The sequence below is a fragment of the Chaetura pelagica genome, unplaced genomic scaffold (genome assembly GCF_000747805.2).
Source record: "Chaetura pelagica isolate M959 unplaced genomic scaffold, ChaPel_1.0 scaffold141, whole genome shotgun sequence".
Classification (NCBI taxonomy): Eukaryota; Metazoa; Chordata; class Aves; order Apodiformes; family Apodidae; genus Chaetura; species Chaetura pelagica.
The window spans coordinates 839,548-861,333 of NW_009952059.1; the positions used below are offsets into that span (position 1 = coordinate 839,548).

Sequence of the window (21,786 nt, forward strand, 5' to 3'; positions counted from 1 at the left end):
CAGCAGGAAGCACTGGGCTGATTCCAGCTGACTGGGCCTGGCTGCCCATTGCCTCTGCAGCTGGAAACTGCGTTCACTGGTACAGCTGCTCCCCAAGAGGGGGGGAGGGAGTGCAGAGCCTCTGGTGCTTATAAAACTAGGGGTAAAGCAGGATCTGCACTGAATGTCACACATGGTGAAACCTAGACAGGAAACCTCTGCTGGGTAGCTCTGCTCTCACTGACACACTAAATAAATAAAACCTCCTGGCTTCTCTGAGCTGTGCTCAGTGAAATCCAAGCCTCCCTCTGCTCAGATGATGTCAGCAGGGATCCTTGCAAAGATGAAGGAGGGAAATGACATTTCAACTTGGGAGTCAGGCCTTGGATGTCTCCCCACTCTGAAATGCTTTTGTTTGTTGTGCACAGACACAGGGCTTGGGCACGGCACTGAAGATCCTCTTTTCTGAGAGCCTGATAGAAAAGATACCTGAAAGTGGCCCTTCCTATGGATTCCAGCTGACCAGACAAGAAATCGTTGCCTTATTTAATGCTTTTGGAAGGTTAGTTTGAGACTTTTTCCCTCGGCTTTTACACAAGCTGCTGTGTACATCCTGTTTAAGCTTAAGCAGTCAGTTCCCATCAGCAATGTGTTCACTGCTGCTCTGACCACACTGGAAGAGGATTTCAAATGTCACGTGGTGTCCACGTGCAGTGCAGCAGTTGAAACAATTTAAAACAACTTCTTTATCTGCTCTCCATGTCTGTAAGGGATTCAGGGAAGCATTTGTGTTAAAGATACCAAGATTTTGGTAATTTTCAAGAAGCTGTGTGACTGTCCTCTGAGCACCTTGTCCACTGCCAGGGATGGGGCAGCCACAGCTTCTCTGGGCAACCTGGGCCAGGGTCTCACCACCCTCACAGCAAAGAATTTCCTCCTAATGTCTCACCTAAATCTCCCCTCTTCCGGTTTTGATCCATTCCCCCTCATCCCATCCCTCCCTGCCCTTGTCCCAAGCCCCTCCCCAGCTTTCCTGGAGCCCCTTCAGGCACTGGAAGGTGCTCTAAGGTCTCCCTGGAGCCTCCTCTTCTCCAGGCTGAACACCCCAACTCTCCCAGCCTGGCTCCAGAGCAGAGCTGCTCCAGCCCTCCCATCATCTCCGTGCCCTCCTCTGGACTCTCTCCAACAGCTCCATCTCAGAGCTCCATGCTCTTTCTTGGGGATGCTCTGGTGTTCCCAGCACTGGATGTGGTAGAGTGATGTTCATAGTTAGACTTGATGATCTTCAAGATCTTTTCCAACCAGAAGGAATCTGTCCTTCTCCTCCTGAGCTCAGCTGCTCTATTCCCCTTCCACCAGAGGAGCTGGGCTTCCTTCTGCCTGGCAGCACAGCCCATGGGAGGAGCGTGACAGAGACATGGGGACCCTCGGAACGTCCATGTCCAGAGGAAGCCCAGGGCTGACAGGCAGGGAGCCTTTGTCTTCCCCTTCCCCCTCTGCTGCCCAGCTGAAACTCTACCCTGGAAGTCCCCTGCTGTGGATTAGAAGGGCCTTTTGAAACAAACATCTGTCTCTTGCACAAGTGATTTGGGTCAATCAGAACCTTCTAGAAAGAGAAGTTTGTCCTGGCTGGGAAGAGCCAACCTCTCCTTCCCAGGTCCTCAAGAGTCCCACCTGGCACCCTCACTGATGCACAGCAGGAAAACCAAGGCAGGAGATCCCAAAAAAACCCCACCTTTCAACAGAAACAAGCTGTTATTGCAAGGAGACTCCATGACCTGCCTGCATGGCTGGTAATATTATGGGCTGTCAGGTGACCTCTCTTTAATGGGTTTGTCTGATGACAGCTGAGCTCTGTAACATCCTGTTCCACCACAGACTTGCTCAGTGTTTGCTTAAAAAAAGAGTCTGCACAATTAGTGAAGGGCCTGGTTGGCTCCTGAGCTTAATTTAGCTGCAATTCTAAATTCTCTCTTCCCAAGAGCTGCTTGAAGCTTTACTTGAGAGCAGCCCCTTTCTCTTGAATTTTAAACAAGTTGTGATCCATGTGTTGCTTTAACATTTCCCTTTTGCTTTCTTTGCACACAGGGTTTCAACAAGTGTGAGGGAACTGGAAAACTTCAGGAACATCTTAAGGAAGATGCAGTGAATTCACTGGAGACAGAGACTAAATGTTTTGCTGCTGGGCTCTAAGAAATGGACAAACATCCTCATTCCAACCACTACCTGGTGAAAAACCACTTGTGGAATATCCTGTTCCCAGCTGATTGTCTGTAACCTGCTGAGGACAAATATTTTGTAGAAGGAAAAAAAGAAGCTACTTTTTTAAAAAACAAAAGAGGGGACTATATTTAAAGATTATTTTCTATATTGGGAGAACATTCTGAATAACTGCTTTCAAAATTGCTGTACTATTTTGGTGGATTACACCATTCTTTTTGCCTCCAGAAGCTGGAGATAAGGCAGGAACTGTGACACTGAATAAATTTGGGGACAATCTCTTGCCTGCTCCATGATTCCAAGCAGCCTCTTCCTTGTGGTGTCTCTACCCTAACTTTCTGCTGCAAAAAAAGGACTGCAAGGGCTTCTAGGAGCCCCTGTCCTAGGAGCTGCTGCTGTACAAAGGTGCCTTCCTCTTCCTGGTGGAACTTCTCGTGGCAATGGGCTGTTCCTGGCCAGCCTGTGCCTCCATCTTGACTAGAACCTTGTGGGAACCATGGTGCTGCTGCCCTGCTGCCCAGTGAGGAGGAACTGTGGAGGCAAGAAGGGTTTGGGACCTTGTGGGAAGGAGAGGCTGGGTGCACGAGGAAGCCAAGGCAAACACAGGGTGAGCAGAGCCCTCTGCTCCCTGCCCTGCTGTTGGGAACCAGAGGTGCAGCCAAAACTGGAGCCTTGTTGCCAGCCTGCAAAGTTGCTTTGCTTCCAGCCCCCACCCCCCCATTCCATAGAATCACTTAAGTTAGGAAAGACCTGGCAGATCATCTAGTCCCAGCATTAACCCAGCCCTGCCAAGGCCACCACTGCCCCATGTCCCTCAGCACCACATCTACAGGCTTTGAAATCCCTCCAGGGATTTCCCTCCACCCCTGCCCTGGGCAGCCTGGGCCAGGGCCTGACAGCCCTTTGGGGAAGAAATTGTTCCCAAGATCCAATCTAAACCTCCCCTGGCACAACTTGAGGACATTTCCTCTTGTTCCTGGGGAGCAGAGCCCGACCCCCCTGGCTCCAACCTCCTCTCAGCAGCTGCAGAGCCAGCAGGTCTCCCCTCACCTCCTTGTCTCCAGGCTGGACACCCCCAGCTCCCTCAGCTGCTCCTCCTCACACTTGTGCTCCAGCCCCTTCCCCAGCTCCCTTGCCCTTCTCTGGACATGCTCCTCAGAAACCCCCTCTGGGTGCTCTGCACCCAACCACTGGCCAGGACTGAGCTCTACCAGGTGAGACTGAGCCCTTGAAGCCTGGTAAGGAGCAGCTTGACTGAGTTACTACCACACCTTGGTGGAACAGTCAGATGTGCCTGCAAAGCCAACAAGCCCCTGGCCATGACAAGGGGTCTGCAGAACCAGAGCAGGGGCACACCAAGAACAAAACTCAGCCAGGCCTCCAGCAACCTAGCACAGAAACTCCCTTTTTTTAATTCTTTTTTTTATTTCAACATAGTAGTGCTTGGTTACAGTTTAGTGAAGAACAAATAGGTACATTCATTGGCCACAGCTTCCTGTTGCAGCCAGCTGCTGCCTGACTGCAAAGCCAAAAACACTGTTCAACCAGACCAAAACCAAAAATAAAATTAAAAGAAAAGTTTAATGAAAGGCAACTATGCATTAAAAAAGTCATTGTACTTCTCAGCTATAAATTACTTCAGTAAAACACAGGACCAGCCCCGGGGAGGAGTGGTCAGTTTTGAAATTAACAGCCATCCATCCAAAGGAATAAAACCCAAACCACTTTGCCAGTCACTCCCAAGTACATCAGCAAGGAGACTCACTGCCTCGACCTGCCCTCCTCCTGCCAGGAAGATCGTGTGGTTGGTGTGTGCTTCAGTGCAATATGAACAATGAGCCTGTAGCCCTTGAAGTTTCTTTTTTTTTTTTCTTTTTTTTTCTTTTTTTGCACTACTCTCCCTCCAAAGAAAAACTTAAAGTGCTCCTAGTGCTTTGGAATTGAAGCAATGACAGGGGCCACTAAGCATCACTTGTCGTCTTTGGTGACTTATGGGAGAAGAAAGAAGGGCAACGCACCACGTCCAGGTCCTTCCTTAGCTTTGCCATAAGCCAAGCAGCCATGGAAATGGAGCAACCCCATGTCTGCAGCCCAGGAGACAGGTCCCAAATGCCACCACAGCCAGGAGAGCCAGGGTGGAGCTCTCTGGTTCAAGTGCTAAAGCAAGAGGGATGGGCTGGAAGTTGTCATCTTGGAGCCTTCTCCAGAAAGCAACAGGGGGGGAGGCCAGAGTGAAGTAGGTGAGCAGGGAGAAGCCCCACAGAGGGACAGGGTGTTCTCAGTGTTCCAATATGAACAATAAGCTGTAGCCCCTTGAATTTTTTTTTTTTTTTTTTTTTTTTTTCTTTTTTTGCACTACTCTCCCTCCAAAGAAAAACTTAAAGTGCTCCTAGTGCTTTGGAATTGAAGCAATGACAGGGGCCACTAAGCATCACTTGTCGTCTTTGGTGACTTATGGGAGAAGAAAGAAGGGCAACGCACCACGTCCAGGTCCTTCCTTAGCTTTGCCATAAGTCAAGCAGCCATGGAAATGGAGCAACCCCATGTCTGCAGCCCAGGAGACAGGTCCCAAATGCCACCACAGCCAGGAGAGCCAGGGTGGAGCTCTCTGGTTCAAGTGCTAAAGCAAGAGGGATGGGCTGGAAGTTGTCATCTTGGAGCCTTCTCCAGAAAGCAACAGGGGGGGAGGCCAGAGTGAAGTAGGTGAGCAGGGAGAAGCCCCACAGAGGGACAGGGTGTTCTCAGTGTGACAAGTGACACCTAGGTCAGCACAAGCAAGGTGGGTGAGGGGGTAAGCAGGCCATATTAGTGAGCACACGGCAAGTGAGGAGCATCCAGGGCTGCCCCAGCGCTGGGGGTTTCTCTCACACACACCTGGGGACACTGAGGCTGCCTCAGGGTCTTCCCAGCACCACAGCCCAGTGTCCCACAGCACCAAACCACTCCCTGCACAGGTAAGTCCTTCACCCCAAGCTGGGTCCTTCAGTGTCAGACTTGGGTTTGACCAGCAGGAGCAGCTCTAGGTGGGTTAAAAGCAGTTCTGGTTCAGGCTGGCACTAGAGGTCCCTCCCTGGACTAGTGCCTCCTGCCCAGCCCATGTCCAAAGCTGTTTCCCTCTTACTCCACATTAGGTTCAGGGACAAGCCAGGAATAACATCAATCCCCATCACCAAGAGCCCAATGGAACTACAGGCCAGGCCAAGCTTGGCTAATTTGGTTGAAAAGAAACACTCTCTGCAGCAGGCCTCTGCAAGCAGACACCTCCTGCACCTCAGGGGGGACCCCACCAGTTCACATTCACTTCAGGTTCAAACTCTGCTAAATGCAGTTTAATACGGAGGGGGAAAGGGGAGCCTTGCTGCTGGTAAAGAGGAGGAGGGAGCAGGACTGCTCTCAGCACCCACCAGTAAAGGCAGCCCTAGTTCTACATGTGCTTTGGGCCACACACCCCAGCTGAGCCAGCTCCAGCTTTCCCAGGAGGCAGCAGCCTATGAAGTCTCCCCTCTCACTCAACAGCATCTGCCATCCACACCAGCCCTGTCCCTTGGCCATAAGCTCGTGGGTTGGTTACAGCCTCGTGATCTTCCCACCACCAGGAGCACTTCATCTCCCCTCACAGGCCCTGCTTGGAGCTCAGCTCTGAACCCACAGCCCCAGGAAGGACAGTTCAGCAATGGGGTGAAGCCAGGGCCAGAGCAAGAGCTCATTCAGCCAGAGGCCTCGGGCCTGCTGGGTGGGAATATGGCACAGAACACTTCAGCATTCCCTGTGGGAATAGAGGCCCTGCCTGGAACACGCTGGGATGACAGAGCTTCACACTCCCAAGTGAGTCTGGATGCAGAGTACTTCATGGAACACGTCTTTGCAGGAAGACAGTGCCTCTCCCAGCTATGGATGTGCAATTAAAAGAGTAACTAGAACAGCCTCAGACCAAGCACAGTCTGAGCAAGATTCGTTCCTTCCAAGTGTGCAGATAAAAGTGCAAATATGCATTTGATGTTTTCTTTTCCAAGTGAGGAAGCTCTGGTGCATTTAGCTGCCAACATCTTGAAGACCAGACCAAGAAAAAGCTTCCAGAGAGAGTTCAGCTTCACTTTGCTACATGGTACCTTTAAAGTCACAGTTCTCTCGCTTACTGCCTGCAGCCACAGGCTCAGTCCTGCTCCAGCTGCAGCAGGTAGTGGAATGTTTGTGTCGATGAGTTAGATGCTTCAGGGAAGAAGGAAAGAGAAAACCAGGTTACAATCCTATACATGAATGCCACTTCTGGGAAGAAAGGGACCTCGCAGCCTCTTCAGTTGTGTGGCACAGGGGATGAGCTACGGTGGCTGTTCCTCTCGGAGCCGCCTGCGGCAAAGAGCAAGGGAGCAGTGTCTGGAGCAGTTCCACTGGGATGGGGACCCACCATGTAGCTGTCGTTCCCAGCCAGGGACCCGTAGCAGCCAGAGCACTGAGGGGTGGCCAAGCTGGGAGGAGAGACAGAAAAACCAGACATGGACCCTTAGAGAGGAGTCATTGGGCTGTGGCTAGTTCTCCACTGCTGGGGAAGACTGTGGCTCCCAGCACGGTCAGGGTGTCCAAGTCTGTGGAAGCAGGCTACAGCGTGCCAGGCACAGCATCTCCAAGGAATCTGGCTTTGAGGAATGAGGTGTGAGAAGCACCAGCCCCTACAGCACAGATTAAGAGCAGCCAGAACCTCTGAACCCCTCACTGCACCCCACAGCAGGCAGGGTTCAGAGCCCTGGGCAGTAAGTGAAAGACAGGGCTTTTCCTTAGTTCTGTGGGGACATGTGACTATTCTCCCCCACACCAGGTGTTCCTGCAGAGCTTCATCTCAGCTGGCTCCCAGAGACCACATCCCTCCCAGGACCTCAGCATCTCTCACTTCCCAGTGAAGAAACTCCCGTGGATGTCATTTAAAAGCTGAGGAAGTATCCCAGCAAGATCAGCCCTCCTCGATGAGGCCTCTTGGCTGAAGCCACTGCATATTTCTACCAGTGAGCACCCAGTGCATCCACCTCTCAGAGCTGGTCACTTCCAACAAGAACAGCTCCTTGCGAGCTGCATAAGGGACCAAAACAAGCTCAGTCAGGAGGCTCAAGCTGCCTCTTCTACCACTTTGTTTTCCCCTAAAGCAGAAGCCAAGGGCTCTATTCCTTCCCCACAGGGCAGCAGCACAGCAGCTAAGCTTCCCCCTCACCCCACACAATCCTTACCCTCCTTCCCTGGCCCCGAGCCGGGACAGGTCATCGTCGCTGTCGTAGCGCCGCGGATTGTCGAAGAAATAGGCTCTGGAGCTGTAACTGTGACTGTTCACCATCCCCGCTGCAGTCTGCCAAAGAGAAAGGAGTCAGGCCAGAACTGAGCTGTTTCTGACAGTCTTCTCAAAGGGAACAAAGCCTGCTCCCCACCCCAGAGCTCCTCCCCACACAGGGGTGCTCAAGCTACAGCAGCTTGCTCAGACCTACCAAGTTCTGACTCAGTCGCTGAGCCCGGAAGAACAGCACCACGAAGGTCGTTGGCACCAGCTCCCAGAGGAAGAGGACAACCCCAAACACCACGTACTCCTCGCTGCTCACTTCCACGTGCACCTGTGAACAGAAGTTGGAGGTCTCTGGATAGCCCCAGCCACCAGAGCTACACTGCTCCCAAAGCTGGACACAGAACTGGAAGCGCAGGGAAACCCTTACGAAGGCATGAGGCCCTAAACCAGAATAGACACCCTTACCCAGCTGCTGCTACTGGTTTTGGTGAGATCCTTCTCTTCAGTGTGAAGAGTTCTCTTCAGTTCTCTTCCACCAGGGTACTTCCAGCTCCCTCCCCACCACCACAGCCCCTCCCTTGCACACAGCCATGCCTTATTAAGCATTGCATTTCTGCTCTAGTTGACTTGTTCCTCCTCTGCCCCAAGAGTCAGCAGGCTGACACTGAAGAGCACAAGAGGAAATCCCTCCTGAAGTAGTCAGATGGAAAAAGGTTCAGGTTTGGTCTGGTGGAGAGAGCCAGGAGGGCTTCTGAAGACAGAAAGCCAACTCATCTGGGGATTCAGCACCACAGATAACCCCTTTCCCCCACACACGCCCTTGCAGGTGGGTACACTAACTGCCTTCCACTTGACTAGCTCTGGATTGGGGTCACAGACACGCTTACCTTGTCTGAAAAGTTGTCCCAGCCATAGTTAAAAGGACCAGGAACATTGTCTGGAGATATGGCCACAGCAACCAGGTTATAGCAAGCCCTTGAGGAATACAGAAGAGCCACTACAGACCCCACAAGAATAGCCTGGCAGACAGATGTTCCCTAGAACAGGAAAAAAAAAAAACAACCAGCTTTCATACAGACCTTCCTACAGAGCTGGATTATCCCCCCCTTAAAGGCACAGGAAGCTGTACAGGCAGGAGTGACCTGGAACATTTGTACGTTGCTGCTAAAATATTCAGAGCTGGTTAAGAGCTTTTGTGTGTGATGATTTGAGTGCAGCAGCAGAGCTATAAGCCAGGGTTGCTGAGGAGCAGGGAAGACCCAAGGCACAGGAGGGACATTCTCAGGATCTTATCAGTCAGCCCCAAACTGGTGGTCCAGAGATGCCATCCCACCCACTGCTGTTCTGTGGTAGCCTCCAGAAGGCCAGACAACCACCACAAAGAACATCAACTGGCTGCTTGTACACCCTGATCAGAAGCTACAGCAGAGATGGTCACCCTGCTCGTTCACTGCAGCAGTTGGGCACCACTGACATGGAACACATTTGTCTAGGAAAAGAGTCCAAATATTTGGGGTGAGCAACTCTAAGAACAGGCAGAAAGACCCAGCACTGCTGTGGGACAAGCCAGGCTATGAGGTATGCAGAGCAGTGTGCTGAAGGGTGGGTACATGCTGCAGGACCTCTGCCTCCTGCTGTCCTGTGCTGGTGAAGAGCTTTCTCCAGTGTTCCATTGTGCTGTCAGAGATAGCTGCACGAGGTTCCTGAAGGGCACAACATCTACCTTTCCTGGACAGTTAGCCATGGGAGAGGAAGCTACTTGAAGATCTGCAAGTGTCGAAGTAGTCAGATGGAAAAAGGTTCAGGTTTGGTCTGGTGGAGAGAGCCAGGAGGGCTTCTGAAGACAGAAAGCCAACTCATCTGGGGATTCAGCACCACAGATAACCCCTTTCCCCCACACACGCCCTTGCAGGTGGGTACACTAACTGCCTTCCACTTGACTAGCTCTGGATTGGGGTCACAGACACGCTTACCTTGTCTGAAAAGTTGTCCCAGCCATAGTTAAAAGGACCAGGAACATTGTCTGGAGATATGGCCACAGCAACCAGGTTATAGCAAGCCCTTGAGGAATACAGAAGAGCCACTACAGACCCCACAAGAATAGCCTGGCAGACAGATGTTCCCTAGAACAGGAAAAAAAAACAACAACCAGCTTTCATACAGACCTTCCTACAGAGCTGGATTATCCCCCCCTTAAAGGCACAGGAAGCTGTACAGGCAGGAGTGACCTGGAACATTTGTACGTTGCTGCTAAAATATTCAGAGCTGGTTAAGAGCTTTTGTGTGTGATGATTTGAGTGCAGCAGCAGAGCTATAAGCCAGGGTTGCTGAGGAGCAGGGAAGACCCAAGGCACAGGAGGGACATTCTCAGGATCTTATCAGTCAGCCCCAAACTGGTGGTCCAGAGATGCCATCCCACCCACTGCTGTTCTGTGGTAGCCTCCAGAAGGCCAGACAACCACCACAAAGAACATCAACTGGCTGCTTGTACACCCTGATCAGAAGCTACAGCAGAGATGGTCACCCTGCTCGTTCACTGCAGCAGTTGGGCACCACTGACATGGAACACATTTGTCTAGGAAAAGAGTCCAAATATTTGGGGTGAGCAACTCTAAGAACAGGCAGAAAGACCCAGCACTGCTGTGGGACAAGCCAGGCTATGAGGTATGCAGAGCAGTGTGCTGAAGGGTGGGTACATGCTGCAGGACCTCTGCCTCCTGCTGTCCTGTGCTGGTGAAGAGCTTTCTCCAGTGTTCCATTGTGCTGTCAGAGATAGCTGCACGAGGTTCCTGAAGGGCACAACATCTACCTTTCCTGGACAGTTAGCCATGGGAGAGGAAGCTACTTGAAGATCTGCAAGTGTCTCTATTTCTTTGCTAAATATACCTATGAAGCCTTTTAATAGCTCCTGGTAGCCCCCAAGTCACCCCACAGCAGAAGGCAGTAAGTGGGCAGACAAACACCTCTCTGCAGCTGCCTTGCTTTGTATTTAGGCAGCCAATCTGCTCAGGAAGCTCATCCCATTGACCTGCTCCACATCCAGGCTCTGGGTGTGCTAGCTCCATTTTCCTCCTTTTACAGCACTTGTGTGGAGAAGTCAGCACAAAAGTGCTGCTGAGAGCCACGGCCCTGTGCCACCAGCAGAGCACAAGAAGGTGGCCTGCTCTAGCACTGTTGGCTGAGGCCTTGGTGTTTAGGACAACAGAATGAGAGGCAGAGAGGCCAGTGAAGCAAGGCTGCACCAGACAGGGACCACAGAGCAGCAGCTCAGTGGCACAGCCTCCTCCTAGAGTGTCAAAGGGCTCAAACCTTCCTACCTGGGGTGGAGACAGCAGCCTCAGGGGCCCTCTAGCCTCTCTGTGTTGCCTTGAGTCAGCAGGCTCACAGCTGGAGCTCAGGGTGCAGGACAACCTTTTCAGGCATTTGTCTAACACTTCTGCTCATCCCCACCCTAGTTTTGCAGCTCCTCCACAAACACAAAGTCACAGGACACTTCCAAGGCAGGGAAGGGAGGCAGCATTTGAATTGTAAGAGACCTTTACCAGTCAGGCTGAGAATTCAACCTGAGCACAGGCTCCTCTAAAGCACATTGTGCAAGGGCAAGGCCCCACAGGCAGCCTCAGGCTTCTCACCAGAGGAAGTTACTGTGTTTGTAAACTGCTGCTGGGAGAACTTGATAAGTTAATTAGTGTCCAGAGCCAGTCAGAGCTGGATACCTGGACTGTGCAAACAGAGATTGGAGCAGGTTCTCAGCTTACTCATGTCTCCTCTGTCTCACTTCAGATCATCTGGCTGCAATCTGCAACCTTTGTGGACAGTTGCTGTAAGAGCCAGCTAGGCAGCTGGCTCCAGCCACCCATGGGCCACACATCCTGGATTCTGGGCAACCACCCATGCTTGAGACCCAGACTTCTCCTGCAGAAAGCCCCAGCTTCAGCCCTAGCAGCACAGCTCTCTCAGCTGCTCTCTCTAAAAGGAGTGACTGACCACAGCCGCACTCAGTGATCATGCAGATGGCCTGCTGAGGAGCAGGGAGATGCCTCCAGCCAATGCAAGGCAGTTGTCTAGATCCAGAATATCTCTGTAGCACTGGCTCATGCAAGGTGGCTTGTCACCCTCTTCCTGAGGTGGGCATCCAACAGCCTCCAGGAGCTCTACACTCTGGACAGTCTCTCACCTGAGCCAGGAATGACAGTGATTTAAGCAACAGCACGAGAACCAGGCACTGAGCTTCCCTCAGCCCAACTGTGCTCAAGTGCTCCTGTAGATTTTCCCAGGCCAATCAAGAGACTGGTCTGCCCTTCTCACCAGGCCAGGGATCCACCCTGGAGTCTCTGCCTTTGATAGAAGTGATATGACTTCCCAGAGGAAGAGGAGGCAGCTCAAGTGCACACTTAATTGCAGCCTATTGCCACGCTGAGGTGAGGGTGCTGGTGGTGTATCCACTTCCCTGCCTGAGCAGAGTTGTGGATGTTCAGACCTTCACTTGTCCTTCTGCCTTGGGGCAGGACCTGCAGCACCTTCTCCTTTTTTCAGTTGCTCATCTCAAGCAGGAGAAGTGAGCACTTCCTCTGGCTCAAGCAAGCAGGCAACTAGAGGTGGACTGCTGGGGGATCCCCTCGGCAGAGGGTTGTTACGCATCTGCCAGAGATAACAACCTGCTGCACCACCCTTAGTGACACCTTGCTGCAGAAACTGCATCTGCTAGTCTTGGGGAACCTTATCTTCCAGTCAAGACCCAGATTATGCTTCTAAACATGACAAGTATAATCAGCTCCTAAGTCTCCCGTTGTGCCAGCAATGCTGCAGACAACCTATTCCCCAAACCACACAGGGCTCTTCATTCCTACAGCAGGAGTCCAGGAGCTGCCACCTCTACACTGGAAGGAGTATTGGAGCAAGTAGCTCAGGTGCCACCAGGCCAGCATTGCTCTGAACAAGCACAGATAGCCACCTGAGAATCCAGCTGGATTGTGCAGTTCCAGTGCAGCTGACAAGGCATTTACCTACCTTAGACTCGAGGTAGACATTTGCTGAAGACATCTTTCCTAGTTTGCACATGCAGCAAGCCAGTGAGATGGCACAGAGGATGAAGAGGCTGTCGTTGACAAGGGCACGGGCAAGGACTGTCCACCTCAGCTGGTCCTCTGGGACCTCACCGTGGATTAACATTGCACAAGTTAAGTTCACAACTAAGAAGAAGAGGCTGGTAAATATGGAGCCCAAATACAACAGGACCCTGGAGACATGATGGGGGGAAAAGATGGAGTCAGACATTTCTGGGGTCATTCTGCACTACGCTACTGTCTCATCAGGCAAGAAGACCTCCCAGCCTGCCCAGTGCTCTGCTTGCTGTGAAGACCAGACATGCCAGCAAGTTTCAATGGTTGTGTTGACAGCCCAAGTCCACAGAGCATTTGTTTGAGCTGCTCTCATAATGCATGAGCAGTGTAAGTAGTCATGAGCTACAAGAGTCATCTTCTGACAGTCGGGTTCTTATCTTGCAGATTTCAAGTGTTGCTCCAGCTCTGCATTAACTTCAGTCAATAAGCTGTGAGTCATCACAACCACTGCAACTTCTCTATTGAAAGGCACTGGAGCTTGCATTTTCCATTGTGGGTTTCCCTGGAAATACCTATGAAGCTCCTGGGCTGCACAAACAGAGGTATCACCTATTGCTCAAGCCTTATCCTGAAGATCTTTTCTGGGGTGGGACAGCTCAGAATAACCTCAAGAGGTCATCTGCTCTGCTAGCAGCAGGGGGATGCTGCTGGCATGAATGGTGGCTTCCTTGGGACCCTTGAAGCTCCCAGTCCTGCTGACCCTTTGTCAGAGCACAGCCAGGAATGGCACTGGCTCAGCCCAGTCACTGGGGTCTGAAGTTCCTGTTCCCACCATAACAGCATGAGTTCACCTTAAGCTTTGAAGGAAACATTCAAAAAGTAGCACTTACTTGTACTTGTTGAATTCAGCTGCACATTTTACTTTGAATATGACCTAGGGGAAAGATTTGCACAGTGTTACTGAACACGACCTACAGTTTAAACTCAAAGATACATACAGGGGAGCCAGTATCCAGCTGGACATCTTGGAGGACTCTAGATTATCTAGTAGCACCAAGCCTGGCACTAGACCCTCTCACAGCAAAGACTAGCACTTTTTCCTGCTAGAGCCAAGCCCAAACATAGGTGTCCAACAGGTCTAAGGATATTTAATACCCCATATGTGACAAAGTCTTTAACACCACACCTAAGGACATCAAGAAAGGCATGGAGTTCAACATCCAGTAGTCACTAAGAAAATTAAAAAATACATCTCCTTTGCCCAGAGTTCTGTGCTGCAGATTTTGGGACCTCAATCATGCTTGATTTCCCTTGTTAGAGAAGGCTGCTTTAGCAAGACAAATAGCTGATCTAAAATAGCCCTCTGGTATTAGATTGTAGACCTGCAGGCTGCAACGAGCATTTGGAGCTCACACCTCCTCCACCCTGAAGATGTTTGTAGGACAAATACACCTGAGAAGTAACTCTGAGATGGTAGGAATTCCTCCAGAGGTGGAAGGTCCATCCTACCAAGCTGCATGACACACTTGACAACCAAGTGTTTCAGATGACAATTATTTACAGACTGTTTCACTCGCCAGAGCAACATGTAATTTAAGTGTGGATCTGGGTTCTGTGAATCTCACCACACAAGGCCTGAGGAAGCACAGACAGTTTAGGAAGGTGTGGACTCACTTTCAAGTCACAGCTCAGGTGGGAGCCCAGTGGTCCTGCTGCAAGGGGACAGGTAACCAGTGCTCACACATGGCCAGGACAAGCAGCAGAAAAGCACAGCCATGGCAGGAACTAGGTTTTGTCCTGTGGAAAATGCAGATCCTAATGCAGACCCCACCAGGAAGGATCCCAGAGCTGAGGTCACATTCAGTCTCAAAGCTCATGTGCTGACTGGAGGCTCTCAAGGAATTTGAGAAGAGGTAGAAAGTCATCCAGCTAGATCCAGCAGACATGTACATCCTTCACTGGTGTGGAAGAGGTTGAGTTTCACTGTTCCTACAGGAAGCCTTCCCTGCTTAGGCTCCAGACTGTGGCTGCAGGGAAGGATCACTCATCTCTTACAAGGCACCCTTAGTCAGCCTTTTTCTGATGGGATTCCTGAGCTCCTGCCCCTCAGTCAGCACTGAGGTGGCAATTGCAGACTGAAGCTTCAGAAATCAGGCTCCTGCCAACAGGACTCCAGAGGCATTTCAGGATTTGAGGGTTGTCTGAACCATGATGGTAGTTCTAAGCATTTGAAAGCCCTCCTATGGGGCATCAGACAGCTTCAGCAACACTGTTCCAAAAGCCAGTTTCACAGTCTGGCTCCTCTCCTCCAGTCTGAGGGAGGATGAACTCAAGAAGCACTTAGTAGGGAACAAGGCAGCACTTGAGCAAAGGGAGGCATCCAGCCCCCACGCTGAGGGACACAGTACCACAAGCAGTCTCCAAGGCCATCTACCCTCTGGTCCTGGCCTAGTCCAGCCCAGATAAGTATAGAACTGTGGCATAATTCACTCTGAGCCCCAAAGCTCATCTGAGTCACAGAAAACCTGGGCCTGGAAGGACCATGTTGTGACTTCACAACAGAAAAATCCCCAAACCCTCCTCTGTCCCTCCTTTGCCTGCAGGCTACATTCAAGCACTTTGGGAGTGTAAAAAACAGACATCAAGGACATCCAGCTGGGAAACCTCTTGGTTCAGCACCCACTTGTGGTTCTGAAACACGGAAATCCATTTGAGATATCTGCACTTCTGAACTGACTCCCAGAAGAGCAGTCTGTAACCACAGGCTCTGAACAGCAGAGCCGAGTCCCTGGCTTGTATTCAGCTGATCACTTTGGCTGAGAACAGCCCCTCAAGCCCAGCAGGGAAGTGCCACTGGCTAACAGAAAGAAGATTGTGGCTTCTGCAGCAGCTCTGTCCCAAGACCCTGCCCTACACCCCAAGCCCTGGGGCCTAAGGCACACAAAGCTGTCTCAGGGTTAAGAGTGCAATGGCAACCTGAGACTAAGGCTTGGACTGCTGCCACTAAAAGCAGAGGGATTCCACACCACCAGCTTCACACTTTTATTGTTCCCCAGCTATTTAGTCTTATAACTTCAGGAAAAGAAGCATCATTCACTTTACAGTGGTGTTAGTTATTAAAACATGATAACTGATATGCAGGGTGCTTTCCCTTCACAGGTGTCAGCTGGTGACACCAGTAGCATTCACAATGCACCTTTTGGGTTCTTATCCTTGAGACAATCCTGCAAGGCTTCCAGCACTGGACTAGCTCTACTGCTTCTAAAGCCAAGGACAGCTGATGTGGAGGGTTCTGCTTTGAAGAAGCCAGTGCAGAGACCTCAGAGGTAATCCTGTTCTTCATAAAAATAGGAATTACAGGCCCCCAGCCCCCTGCCCTGAAACAGGTGCATTATGCCAAGTTGCTAGCAGCAGCCCTTGGTGACTGAACAGTTCCTTCAGTTCCTAGCTGAAGGGCCAGCCCCAGAAGTCATGCAGTTGCCTGCTGAGAGCAAGGAGGGCTCTGCTAGCCCAGAGCAGCAGGACTGAGAATGTTTTCCCAAGCCTTTTATAGCCCTTAGGAAATATACATTTGTCCTCCTAGAGTCAGTAGTCCTTTGACCACATCAGCTGCAGCCTTAGGAAGGAGAGGCCAAGAAGAGCTACAGACCTTGAAGTCCCCTGTGATGATGGAGACTTTTGGTTTTGCCACGAGTGGATATATTTCACAAGTGACACCTTGCCCACATCACTGAGCCTGGAAAATGAACTCGCTAAGGGCATGTTCAAAGCATTGTTTAAGAAACACACTCATCCTCAGAAGCTGTACTGAAGGTGTGACAGCTGCTAAGAGAAAATGACATGTGACAGACACCATATCCCATAGGTGGCTCTAAGGACCACTTGCAGAACCTCAGCTCTAACGCTGACCCTTCAGCTTGGTTTTGGTACAGCCATTCACAACAGATCTGGAAGATGCAGGAAAGCCAGAAAACTGTCATTGTCTGATGGAATCAAAGCCTCTTTTGCTCCACAAAGAAATAATGATTTTGGGTTCTCAACATATATGACATCGTCATCACCATGTCCTGCCTTGAAATGAACACAGCCCTTGCTCAGTTGCAAGAGCATCCAGAGATTTCCTTCTCTCACCACAGTCACTCAGTAGCAAGCATGGGAGCAGAGCACAGACTATTTCGGGACTACAGAAAAAGTGTTTAAGCCCCACCTGCCCCTCAGAGAAAAAGCTGGAACTGTCTGTGAGGAGGATCTCTCACCATCCCCACAAATACTGAGATCACCCTCTGCCATCACAAACACAGGGTGCAACTTGTGTGTGCCCTGATTTCCTGGAATAGCTCTTTGCCAGCAAAGCCACCTGTTCATTCAGGATCTGTGGGGCCCATGGGAATCATCAGCTATGGGATGGAGCAGTTTGGAGTTCAAGTGACCCCTTACCAGCTGTCCCTGAGGCAGAGGACATGTGCTAGGTGTCTGTGAGACAAGGGAGGTGGCAGAGCCCAGGAAGAGATGGAGGCTTTTCCAGTTTTCCATCTGAGAAGACAGGTAGCTAGAGGACAGCAGGGACAAACTGCTCCCAGGCTGGATGCTCCTTCCATGCATGTCTGCTCCAGTGCAATTACAGCAGCAAGGGATGAAAGAGGCTGATGTCATCTAATCAGATGGAGCACTTACAGAAGCCCAGACAGGTTAAGGGTTATGGCCACGCCAGTCTGGCAGAGCAGCCAGAGCCTCAGCACTGCAGCAGAAGGCCTTACTCATTGTTGCACCCAGCTGCTGACTCCCAAGTGAGACCAGGATGCCAAGTGCTCAAGAAGGTATTTGAAAGGGTCAAGATGGAGGTTGTTGTGGCTACATTTCCAGGTACTGTGCTCCTGAGAATGACCCTGGGGAAAACAGGAACTGGCAGACTCTTGGGAAAGGCAGCATGACTCAAGCAGGTGTCTACCTGGCAGCAAGGAAGCTATTCCAAATGCAAGGCAGAGAAGCACCCTGGGTTGGATGGCTGAGCCATGGTTCTGCCAGTTTGGGGCAAGATTCCCAGTGGATCTGAGGAATTCTGACCTGACAAACTGAACTCCAGATTTCCTGGAAAGGAACTCATCCTATTATAAGCTGAAGCAAAAAAGGAAGAGGCACTAGCAAGCAAAAGGCATCACACCTTTTGATGTTCCAGCTGGAAATAAGGAAGCGACAAAAAGGAACTGTCACCAGCAAGCCCCATCCCTGCAAGTGTTGAAGGGCAGACTGGATGGGGCTTGGAGCAACCTGGACTGGTGGGAGGTGTCCCTGCCCATGCAGGGCAGGTGGGACTAGATGATCTTGAAGGTCCATCCCAAGCCAAACCATCCTATGATTCTATTATTTTTGTCAGGCCTCTTTGTCCCCTCAGGAATCTCAGGGGCCAGGAGGGGACAGAAAGAGGACAGACTCTCCCCACAGAAAGGAGGAGCAGCAGGCAGCTTCATGAGTTTGAGTTTCAGCCCCAGAACAGCCTGGAGTCCAAAACAAGGCTCAGCTCTCCATGGGTATTTGTTGTGTCCTGGAACAATTCCCCCACCTAGCACCATTTCATCCTCAGCTTGTACACAGCCTGGGGAGCTCTGTAAATCAAGCAAGATTAGCTCAAATAACACAGCACAGGCCACACTTTCTTTCACTGCATAGACAGAAGCCATTTCTCCAGCATCTCCACAAAGGAGGCACTGTGTACAAAGACAATTAGCCAGGCCCTCATTACAGAATCAGTCTGTGCCTTTATCTGAGGACATCTCAGACCAGGATGCTGCCCCCAGAGTAGCAGAAGCCTGATGCTCTTCTACAGGTTGCTACCAACTGGCCCTTAAAAACTGGGAACAGATGGACCCTCCACAGTAGGTTCTACTTGAGGTCACACCAGTCATCTCCAGACCTTGAGCCACTTCAACTCAGCTGCTGTGCTTCCACTGTAGCTTCTCCCTTTCCTCCAGGTAGTGACAATTCTTGTTTAATTACACCCTAAGCCCCCTTCACACAGTTCCTGCTGTGCTTTAAGAGAAGCCCTGAACACAGCCAAGCCAGGCACATCTCAGCAGCACGTCTCAGCTACCAGCACATGCCACCCTTCTGTCAGAAGCAGGGTGGGCTAATTTTATCAGCCTGTTCCCCGAGAAGGGGAGGCCAAATATCAGTACTCAACATCATTTATTTTGCTGAAATGGAAGCCAGAAAAAGCACCAAAGGCTTTCAGAAAGTCCACCTGGCTGTACTCTGTCTCCAACACAAAGTGCTGGACACTTACTCTTCTTGTGACAGCCAAGTGTCAGCCCCTCTCTGTACCTAAGCATGCACATCCATTTTAATAAGTAATTTTATCCTTCCCCACTCTAGATTCTGAGCTCTTATTTCCTCAGACAGGATTTCCCTTGGCTCTAGGTCTTCAAGGAGAAAGAAATGGGGTATATTCAGCCAGAGTCCACTCAAAAGCAGATATGGTGGGAGGAAGGGAAGCCTGAGAATCTATTTTAATTTACTTTGCTGGTTTCTAAAGGAGCCTTTTAACAAGCCCGTGAAGAGGAAAACCTGCTGTCAGGTGCAGTGACTTGGAGGAAAACAGAAATCCAGCCACTTCGTAACACCAGAACATGGGATCCCTTCCTCAGCTTTCCTTTCAAGGGACACAAACACCTCCTTGTTCGAGCAATCAGTAGGTCAGGCTCCCTTTAACTGACAAGATGGATTATGCACACTATGCACCATTTGTTATTTCGCTGCCATTTGATTGGCAGTGCATCCAGCACCGACAGCTTTTCACCCCAGCTTCCAGGTGTTTGTGTCACAGGAGGGGGGGGAAGAACCAAAACAGCTGAACAACCCGATTGCTCCAAGTCTCACATTATCATGTGAACGTTGATGTCCTCTGGAAAATGAAATCATAACTGCCATGGGTGACACATGGGAGCGATGGAGCGATTTCGCTGTGTGTTAGCAATTCCTTTGTGAGGCTGGGGAACAGCTGAGAGCTGCAGAGCAAAGAATCTGAACAACAACAACAACAAAGCTGGAAGGAAAGTACTGCCTATTTATGAAACAAGTCACCAAACTGGAAGGCGGGCAAGCAGAGGGACTGCTCAGGAGAAACTGGAGCAGAAACAAAATATCCAGAGGAGGAAGGGGAGGGGAGAGCCAAGGCTTTAAAAGATAAAAAAAGGACTAGAGAAAGGAGGATTAAAAATACATATATATATATATATAAAGCACAAAAGAAGTGATGGGAAACCCAGAAAAGGAGGAATACAGCTCAGCAACAAAAACAAGCAGCTCCACACTGTTCCAGGAGTGATTATTGCACTAGGAGGGGACCCACCTCTCCAGCCCCGGGCTGTGGGGAAGGCAGAGGGATCTCAGGGTTGTGGGGTAGGTTGTTTTTTGGCTTGTTGTTGTGGTTTTTTTTTTTGAAGGGGGGTGTTTTCTGACAACAAGCTGCAGAACAACAAGCAGCCCAGTTTCCCCAGCGGACAGAGAGAGATGGAGAGAAGGAGGGAGCGCAGCAACAATAGCAAGAAGAAGCTCTAGCTGGTGACGTAATGGTTGGCATCCCTCCAGGCCAGAGCAGCCCCTGCTGCTGCCACTTTCTGGCAGCCCCTCTCTGTACCTAAGCATGCACATCCATTTTAATAAGTAATTTTATCCTTCCCCACTCTAGATTCTGAGCTCTTATTTCCTCAGACAGGATTTCCCTTGGCTCTAGGTCTTCAAGGAGAAAGAAATGGGGTATATTCAGCCAGAGTCCACTCAAAAGCAGATATGGTGGGAGGAAGGGAAGCCTGAGAATCTATTTTAATTTACTTTGCTGGTTTCTAAAGGAGCCTTTTAACAAGCCCGTGAAGAGGAAAACCTGCTGTCAGGTGCAGTGACTTGGAGGAAAACAGAAATCCAGCCACTTCGTAACACCAGAACATGGGATCCCTTCCTCAGCTTTCCTTTCAAGGGACACAAACACCTCCTTGTTCGAGCAATCAGTAGGTCAGGCTCCCTTTAACTGACAAGATGGATTATGCACACTATGCACCATTTGTTATTTCGCTGCCATTTGATTGGCAGTGCATCCAGCACCGACAGCTTTTCACCCCAGCTTCCAGGTGTTTATGTCACAGGAGGGGGGGGAAGAACCAAAACAGCTGAACAACCCGATTGCTCCAAGTCTCACATTATCATGTGAACGTTGATGTCCTCTGGAAAATGAAATCATAACTGCCATGGGTGACACATGGGAGCGATGGAGCGATTTCGCTGTGTGTTAGCAATTCCTTTGTGAGGCTGGGGAACAGCTGAGAGCTGCAGAGCAAAGAATCTGAACAACAACAACAACAAAGCTGGAAGGAAAGTACTGCCTATTTATGAAACAAGTCACCAAACTGGAAGGCGGGCAAGCAGAGGGACTGCTCAGGAGAAACTGGAGCAGAAACAAAATATCCAGAGGAGGAAGGGGAGGGGAGAGCCAAGGCTTTAAAAGATAAAAAAAGGACTAGAGAAAGGAGGATTAAAAATACATATATATATATATATAAAGCACAAAAGAAGTGATGGGAAACCCAGAAAAGGAGGAATACAGCTCAGCAACAAAAACAAGCAGCTCCACACTGTTCCAGGAGTGATTATTACACTAGGAGGGGACCCACCTCTCCAGCCCCGGGCTGTGGGGAAGGCAGAGGGATCTCAGGGTTGTGGGGTAGGTTGTTTTTTGGCTTGTTGTTGTGGTTTTTTTTTTTGAAGGGGGGTGTTTTCTGACAACAAGCTGCAGAACAACAAGCAGCCCAGTTTCCCCAGCGGACAGAGAGAGATGGAGAGAAGGAGGGAGCGCAGCAACAATAGCAAGAAGAAGCTCTAGCTGGTGACGTAATGGTTGGCATCCCTCCAGGCCAGAGCAGCCCCTGCTGCTGCCACTTTCTGGTCCCCTTCGGAGAAGGGGAAATCAATTAAAAAAATATAGAGATTAAAATAATAATAATTTTTTCACAGAAAATGCAAAACAGTCCTTTCCCCCACACACACACGAGACACCCCCCGTGGCACCGTTACCCCTCGTAGGGTTGCAAAGGGGAAAGGGAACATCTCTGCACCCCCCCCAGAAGCCCAGATTCTGGTCATGTGTCCCCACCTCTTACCTCCACCCCCCCTATCCCCCATGGGCTCTGCATTCAGGGCACATCCTGCACCCCAACACCCTGATGTCAGGATTCAGGACACACTTTTATCTCACCACCCTCCCTCCCTCCCCCC

The 21,786-nt window shown here is 50.6% G+C and overlaps 2 protein-coding genes across 2 annotated transcripts in view; one reads left to right on the forward strand and one right to left on the reverse strand.

Moving 5' to 3' along the window:
• The window catches only part of ERO1L (ERO1-like (S. cerevisiae)), a 27,088-nt gene extending 24,960 nt beyond the window's left edge, over positions 1-2,128 (forward strand). The window contains exons 16-17 of the mRNA XM_010004217.1: positions 408-541; positions 2,068-2,128. Coding sequence (XP_010002519.1) covers positions 408-541; positions 2,068-2,128 — 195 coding nt within the window. The remainder of the gene's footprint in view (positions 1-407; positions 542-2,067) is intronic.
• A 4,365-nt stretch (positions 2,129-6,493) lies between these two features.
• The window catches only part of GPR137C (G protein-coupled receptor 137C), a 20,500-nt gene continuing 5,207 nt past the window's right edge, over positions 6,494-21,786 (reverse strand). Inside the window, exons 2-8 of the mRNA XM_010004229.1 lie at positions 14,200-14,237; positions 13,416-13,459; positions 12,473-12,701; positions 9,436-9,585; positions 7,668-7,790; positions 7,416-7,531; positions 6,494-6,665 (exon numbers count right to left, since the gene is read on the reverse strand). Coding sequence (XP_010002531.1) covers positions 6,494-6,665; positions 7,416-7,531; positions 7,668-7,790; positions 9,436-9,585; positions 12,473-12,701; positions 13,416-13,459; positions 14,200-14,237 — 872 coding nt within the window. The remainder of the gene's footprint in view (positions 6,666-7,415; positions 7,532-7,667; positions 7,791-9,435; positions 9,586-12,472; positions 12,702-13,415; positions 13,460-14,199; positions 14,238-21,786) is intronic.